Source organism: Ascaphus truei, chromosome 2 (assembly GCF_040206685.1).
Source record: "Ascaphus truei isolate aAscTru1 chromosome 2, aAscTru1.hap1, whole genome shotgun sequence".
NCBI classification, from domain to species: Eukaryota; Metazoa; Chordata; class Amphibia; order Anura; family Ascaphidae; genus Ascaphus; species Ascaphus truei.
Window position 1 is genome coordinate 451022515 of NC_134484.1, and position 8165 is coordinate 451030679.

Below are 8165 nucleotides of genomic sequence, written 5' to 3' on the forward strand. Positions count from 1 at the left end.
CCATCTTTCTACTCTTTCCTGCTGGTTGAACTTGTAGTTTGTGCTACCCGACAGAACAGTTTGGGGGCTAGAGGTGTAATTATTTACCACACTCTGGAGACCAAGGCCTACTTTAACACAGGATTCACCCCTAACTAATCCTCCTCTTTAAAAAAAAAAAAAATTATACACCATTCAAACGGTGGGGTGGGGGGGGGGGGGGAGGGGAGGTCTTTTGGAACTGACCCACACTATTTTAAGCCCTCAGGACCACTCAATTCCTGAGATACTTACCGGTGAATTTTCAGATATTGCTTCCTTATTTTCAAAGGGGATTTAAATGGCCATCAATTAGGAAACCACACACAGTGACATTGTCACTGCCAATTGGCATGAGATTTGTTTTTTCCTGGAGGGAGATTTAAACCCAATCATTTCACAGGTAAGTATGCTGGGAACTGGGAATTTCCCAAAGTTCAAATCAGTACGGTTCAGCTCTGGGTGACCACCTGGTTGCAAACCTGTAAAAAGATTAAAAAAAAAAAAGATTGGGGGTTAAAAAAAAATGAATAAAAATTGCTACTTTAAATGGTTAGTAATGTAGTTTGCATTCAACAACATGTTTCTCCTAATAACCACGTGTGCTTATTCTAGACAACAACTAAAAGCAACTATCAATATAACTTTGTGCTGCTGTAAAGTGCATTCAGCATTAGTTTGTAGAAGTACAGCCATCATATGTAGACAAACCATGATTTGTTACAGAGGACTTGTTGCAGAACAACATCGTCAACGTACCCATCTCTAGAAGTACTTAGCCCAGGATATATTTTGATATTAGTTAATGAACCCCTCATTTGATAAATTAGATTAGTGTGTAATGTGTTTGATGAATTGAAATGCTTTGTTTACCCCACTCAATGCCAGGCAATACATTCCTTACCATTGTGTTACAAGCCTCTCTGGCACTGAAGAGATACAAATGCAAGAGTGAAACCTCTGATATTTATTTTTTCATCACAGGAGCGTGGCATGCACAGTTGTGGAAATGTTAACAGAAAAGCCACCGTGGGCAGAATATGAAGCCATGGCCGCCATTTTTAAAATTGCCACTCAACCTACAAAGCCCAGTCTCCCGGACAATGTTTCAGACTACTGCAGAGACTTAATTAAACAAATATTTGTTGAAGAAAAACGGAGGCCCACAGCAGAAGAACTTCTGCGGCATCCTTTTGTTAGTCATAGTATTTAAGTTTTTATCTCACTGTAAAAAATGTAAACTGTGTGAAGGATTTAAAGAAAAGAAAAAAAGAAGACAGCCGTGGGTTCCTACTCTGTGAATTCTTAATACAGCCAAATAGTTCACCTGTTTCAAGGATAGTTTTGTTAATCTACTTTGTGTTAAATGGACTGTTGTCGATGGGTTTGTCGTTTAGAGAGTGATGGAAATCGGTTTGCATCACGTTTGTTACTTGACCCTGTGAAGGGGATATCAGTCGTTGCCAAAGGCAATTTTTCATTTTGTTTTCCAAAGAATAAAGCCCGTGAAAATAACTTACAAGAATGTATATTTGTCACACTGCCTAGAGTATATAAGAAGGTATTTAATATACTGTGAATCCATCTACTCCTTGCCAGGGAATCTTTCAGCTCCAATGCATAGTGCTGAAAGCTTCCTGGCAAAGAGAAGGTGGCTTTGTGGCATATTGATGAGGCCTTAGTGCATGCAATGCTCAAAACTGCCACTCATTTTTTTCCCCCATATGTTATAAATGTCAACGCTCCATAAAAATAACAAGTCCAGGCCTTCTCAGTGTCTATTCCATTCTATGGCTATCAGCAATCCATTGATCAAACTGTGAAAGGCTTATACTGTATGGCTCTTTATACATATTAATAGGAGTCATTTTGATTATTTTTTTTTAAAAAGTCCCGTTTGCATGTGTTAGAACACGGCCACTGAGAATCTCCGGGCTTTCTCTGCACTTACATATCACTTTGCAACTTTTCAACACCGAATCCCCAAATATTCTAAAGAATATATGTTCTCGGGTGCAGATCTAAGTAATGGCTGCAACTATGTATCTATGTCTCTATACGAAAGGTTAGACGCATACTGTTTCACTTAGAACGGAGTTTTAGAAACACTAGAAAAAGAGCCAAAATATAAGATGGGTTTTTTATTGGGAACCGAGGAAAACACTGGATCAATATTTGAAATAAATTGTACAACAATTGGTGTTTTTTTTTTGTTTCAGTGCTGCACCATGGCAGATAAAATACAATGTACAAATGGCACTGTGCTAATTGCAGTACGTTCCTGACCAAATTTTTGAACCGCAAGCCCTTTATATTAGAGTCTGATCTCAATGACTGGGGTCCTTTGAAGTCCACTGTATCGGCTTAACTGCCAGAGGACCTGCTGAACAAGTTTCTGGCTGGTGGGACACCATAGTATCTCAGTATGGACTCCCAAGTAACGGCCAAACTCCATCAGATACAGCAAGGGCCTGTAATGCCTGTAGGCTTAATTCTGTAAAGTGCTGTGCACACGGTTGGCACTATATAAATAATAACATACATACAATGAAGGGTGCAACCTGAGGAATGAAACCTTTCCATATGAACACTATATAGAAGATGTTCTATGTATGGGGGATAAGTAATGGGAATCGGTGAACTCAGAATTTTGTTAACTTTTGACGTATGAGGGAGACCCATATTTATATCTTAACTGAATATATTCATCGTATGACCAAATGACCTAGTTGTATTTCACCTTATTACTTAACCCTTGCAGTAATGGAGGATGTTTTTCACAATGTATTTCAGACCCCTTGTGCACTATAGGGGTAAGTGGTAAGTAAAGGGATTTATTCTATGCGAAGTGATTTATTATTTGGATGCCATGCACAGCCAGGAGAAAAGTTCATGTATATTCAGATTATTAGGTGACAAAGCGTGAATATTATGTTGTAAATTCAGGTAAAAAAAATCATAATTTCATGCTTTAAAAAAATGTCATTCGTTTTTCTATGTATTTTTATCCTTTCCGAATATTGACTGTTTTTTTTTTAATAAAATGTGTAAATTTAAGAAAAGAATGAAACCACGTTGTGATGATAACTTTTTACTCAGTTTGTGCCTTTTCGTGGTAGATTTCTTGGTTTGATTTTTATACATAGGGTTTCCGTGAGAAAAATGGAGCCGTGCAAGACATTTTACTCTTCATAAAGACAGAAATAATCATGGGCAAAGCTTCAGGGGGGGACAGGTGTGTATGTGTGGCCAACGCAAACAGACAAGAACTAAAGGAGAAACAGAAACCCTCATTAGGAGATACAAAGTAGAGCTCTTCTCACAGTATTCTTAATGTAGTAACTTCCATTAGTGTTAAGGAGCAGTGCAGAGAGCAGCGTCTCAGGTCCCATATGAACCTTTCACGAAACGTTGCTCCCTCCACTGTTCCTTCAAATAAGTGGAAGTTACTGCGGGAACAATACCGTCGTTTTTACTCTTCCAAATACCAAATGAAGCCGCACGGAAGCTGTGCGTGAGCCCAATTACATTGATGCCGTGCAAAGTGACAAAGATTTAACATGACTATTTTAGCTGCAGTGTTAAAAATATGAATCCTGTTAATCAAATGTAGCGCACTTTCCCCCCACCCTATGGGAGATATGGCGGCTACGGGGTGTGGTGCGTTACCTGTGGCTCACAGGAGACCTGAACCTCCGCTGCTGGGAGCCTGGGGTGTACCAAGGGATCCCAACGGGGGTGGGATAAGCTTGTTACAGGAACAATACCAATAATATACACACTCGAGTATATACTAATAGCCTTTACTGAACACAGTAATATTGGTACCCTGTACCACACAGTAATATAGGCCCCAACCTGATACCACCAGTGAGTGTCCCCAAAGTAAATTGGGTGCCAGGCACCAATACACTGAGGTCCCTCTTCCCAATGTCAAGGCCCACCCAAAGTGTAGGAGATAGCGCTATCCGTGAAGTGTTGGTGTACAGTACTTAGTTGGGTACCTGCCTGGGAGCCCCAGCACCCAGGTGATGCAGATTAACAAAGAGGATCCGTCTGATCCGACGTGGTCATCCACGATGGCGCCCGCCTCCGAGTGGGGTGAATTCCGGCGTGGATAATATCACCTTGCAGTCTCTAACAGGGAAGTAGTCTGGTCCCAGACCACAGGCCGTAATCACCGTGCAGCGTTTTCACGGTGTCCCCGACACTAGACGGTAATTGGGGAAATGGTGAGTCGGGGGCCTAGCAGGGGCCTAAAGGGGGTCTCTGGCCTAGTGCAGGGGCCTACTGACTCCCTGCACCTAAACCCTTACCCACCTAATAGTGGGAAACGTGATTCAATATTAACAACAGGCCAATCTATTATTCTATTATTCATGTTTGCTTCTGAAGGGTGCTCTTCAGTGCGGCCAAAAGGGAATATTTTTATTTTAAGTAAATACCTTTCATTCCCTGCTAGCACCACCCTCCTCAATTGTTGGGTTCCTATATTAATACGCATATGCCCTCTTAAAGCATAGAGCCGGGTTTCCACAACCCCCTTTGGGGGTATCTCCCCCTGCAATGTCCTACGTGGTTTTTTTTTTCAAAGTGAAACTTCTTTGATGTCGCCTACAGTGTTATGATGGGGAAAATGTCATTAGTTATCACAAAAACGCATGATGGACGTGACGTCATGACGCAGAAACGGTTGCGGGCCCCGGCGCATGTGCAGAAGGGTCCTCAGGCCCGTGCGCATGCACATACCTCAACTTTCTAGGTCGCACAGAGATTGAAGGCAGTGGAGGCAGAGGCCGAGATTGTCCCACGCATGTGCCGGCTCTGCGCGCATGCGTACCAGCCGCCAACTCAGCACGCATGCCACCCTGCCACACTTGGGAGACGGAGACCACACACACGGACCGACCCACCCACATACACTGAGACACACAGACACACACACAAGGAATCAGTCCTGTACTATCAGAAAATACTTTTTTTTTAGCATTTTTTTCTTAAACAAATCTGAATGACATTTTTAATGTTATATAATGTAACAAGCCTTTTTTGTTTCAATAGCAACCATTTACAAAGGCACAGATGCTGAGTCAATACTCCTGACAATGACTTGCAGTCATTTAGTGATCCCCATCTCCCAGTTGAATCTTCGCCGATCGATTGTCAAATTAGCTACTGTAATTACTTATAATTGTGTGGATTGTATTGATGCACATATTAAAGGGAATTTAAAAACAAATTAAACTAAACGGCAGCTTGGACGGCTGCTTTAAGGGAAGGACTCGGAACCCACTACAGCACATATAGACTGTGAAAATAGAGGGGGTTACATATAGGTAAAAAAAAAAAAAGCTTGACATAGGAACATGTCCAAAAACATCGACCATTTTACACATTTTTTATGGAATAAATGCGTGCACCCTACTGAGCGAAGTACAGCTCAACCCCCTTATAACGCTGTGCTTGGGGTCCAAAGAATCACATTGCGCTATAAGCGGATCGCGTTAGAAATAATGTACAATTGTCTGCATTGTACAATAAAGTATTTAAGATACCAATAATTGTGTTGTAAAGTATTCATATATACGAAAATTGGGAGCAACGCTTGCATCGCGTTATACGCGGATTCGCGTTGCAATGGATCGCGTTATAACGGGATTGAGCTTTACATCCTTTCAAACTTTATATCTTTTTTGTGTACTGTACATGTGCATGCGCCCACACGCTGTGTTTTCCATTTATAAAATGATTGTATTCGGATGAAATGCATAGATATGTAACACCCCTATCCCCTCCCGGCTGCAAGGATAGGGTGTACTAATAATAATGGAGGTAGAATACAGTCTTTTGGCTGTGACAGTGGTGTGTACCTGCTCCAAGGTGTGTGTTAGCGCAGTGGTTACCCGTCTTCTCAGGGTATCCTTGATGGTATCCGTGCCACAGCTGTAGTTGAGGAGTGATCAAATAAAATATAAAAGGCGCTGAGAACTTTTTAACTGGAGATGTTTATTTAATAGCAGGCTCACATCAGCAGGACAGGGGTTTTCAGGTTTCAAAGATATGCACTTAAATGTCCTTCACTTTGAGGTCTGTAGGGAGAGCGGCTCAGTTTCAAACCTTCCCTCCACTGCCTAAGCCCAGGCCAGAACCTTTCCCAGCCATGCTTAGCAGCTCTCCCAGAATCATCCACTCCCTATTGTGACAGGATCCTACCTCAGTGCAATATGACTAGGACCCCTATATTAGGAGACGGACCCTAACGTAGGCCGGTATTATTATTATACTAAGCGCTGGCGCATGTGCGGCTGTGCACACGGCAATGAAAAATACCTGCCTTCCTATGACAGTGTATCCATTGCCAACACGCGCGCGCACGGCAGCTTGGTGTAAATACAAAGAAATTTGTATTTGAGCGGTTGCCGTGACACTGTGAACCAATCACAGTGAGGCCTACCCTTCTGATGTCATGCCACGTGCGTCACCGTTTGGACTGACTAAATACATGCCTTAGAAAACAATAAAACCCGTGGCTTGCCCTGCAGGCTGGGAAAGGCTGGAGACCTCCTGATGTTAAAGGATCCTTCCTTGGGGTATGGTCTGAGGATAAAAGGGCGGGTCCCCACCTTGTATACCCAGGGGGTGTGAACATTCTGCCCCAGTAACTGGGCGGATTACATGTTGCAGATGGTCACACTACACAGCATGTGACATCTAGCAACTTCCAGAATAAAGCAATAAAATAGTAACAAACAGGTATCTAACTCACATGTCTGAGTCTTGTGAGGCTTTAACCCCTACACTGCCTGCAACTACCAGGGCTGACATGCAGGGAAATTCTTAGCAGGGTGCCACAGATATGTATTTTAATTAAATATTAAAATAAAGGCAGGCAGTGGATGCAGGAGGGAAAGATAGAGAGGCAGTGGGTGCATAAAGGAGAAAGGGGCAGCATGAGAGACAGTGGGTGCAGGGGGGAAAGTGGGTGCAGGAGAAGGACAGAGGCAGGCAGTGGGTGCAGAAGGGATAGTGGGGCAGTGAGGCGCATAAAGGCGAAAGGAGCAGCGGGTGCAGGAGGGAGAGGGAAAGTGGGTCCAGGAGAGGGACAGAGACAGGCAGGCAGTGCGTGCAGGAGGGGCAGAGGGGTACATAAAGGAGAAAGGAGCAGCGGGTGCAGGAGGGAGAGGGAAAGTGGGTCCAGGAGAGGGACAGAGACAGGCAGGCAGTGCGTGCGTGCAGGAGGGGCAGAGGGGTACATAAAGGAGAAAGGAGCAGCGGGTGCAGGAGGGAGGAAGACAGACACAGGGACAGGCAGGCAGTGGGTGCAGGAGGGAGAGCGACAGATACAGGGACAGGCAGGCAGTGGGTGCAGGAGGGAGCGACATGGACTGGCAGGCAGTGGGTGAAGGAGGGAGACACAGGGACTAGCAGGCAGAGGGTGCAGGTGGGAGGGACAGGCAGGCACTGAGTGCAGATGGGAGAGGGACAGGTAGTGGGTGCAGGAGGGAGGTAGACACAGGGACAGGCAGGCAGTGGGTGCAGGAGGAAGATACAGGGACAGGCAGGCAGTGGGTGCAGGAGGGAGAGACACAGGGACAGGCAGACAGTGGGTGCAGGAGGAAGATACAGGGACAGGCAGGCAGTGGGTGCAGGAGGAAGAGACAGAGGCAGACAGTGGGTGCAGGAGGGAGAGACAGAGGCAGACAGTGGGTGTAGGAGGGAAGGAAACACAGGGACAGACAGACAGTGGGTGCAGGAGGGAGAGACAGAGAGACACAGAGACAGGCAGGCAGTGGGTGCAGGTGGGAGAGAGACACAGGGACAGGCAGTGGGTGCAGTAGGGAGGGAGAGAGACAGAGGGATAGGCAGTGGGTGCAGTAGGGAGGGAGAGAGACAGAGGGACAGGCAGTGGGTGCAGGAGACAGAAAGACACAGGGACAGGCAGTGGGTGCAGGAGACAGAAAGACACAGGGACAGGCAGTGGGTGCAGGAGGGAGGGAGACAGAGGGACAGGCAGGCAGTGGGTGCAGGAGACAGAGAGTCACAGGGACAGGCAGTGGGTGCAGGAGGGAGGGAGACAGAGGGACAGGCAGGCAGTGGGTGCAGGAGACAGAGAGACACGCAGAGACAGGCAGGCAGTGGGTGCAGGA

General features: G+C 45.3%; 1 protein-coding gene across 4 annotated transcripts in view; it reads left to right on the forward strand.

Moving 5' to 3' along the window:
• Positions 1-3070, forward strand: part of LOC142487890 (mitogen-activated protein kinase kinase kinase 2-like) — a 155084-nt gene extending 152014 nt beyond the window's left edge. For all 4 annotated transcript variants that reach the window (XM_075587932.1, XM_075587935.1, XM_075587933.1 and 1 more), the window contains one exon: positions 1003-3070. In XM_075587932.1, the coding sequence (XP_075444047.1) occupies positions 1003-1231 (229 nt within the window). In that variant the 3' untranslated portion in view covers positions 1232-3070. The remainder of the gene's footprint in view (positions 1-1002) is intronic.
• Positions 3071-8165: the final 5095 nt, after the last annotated feature.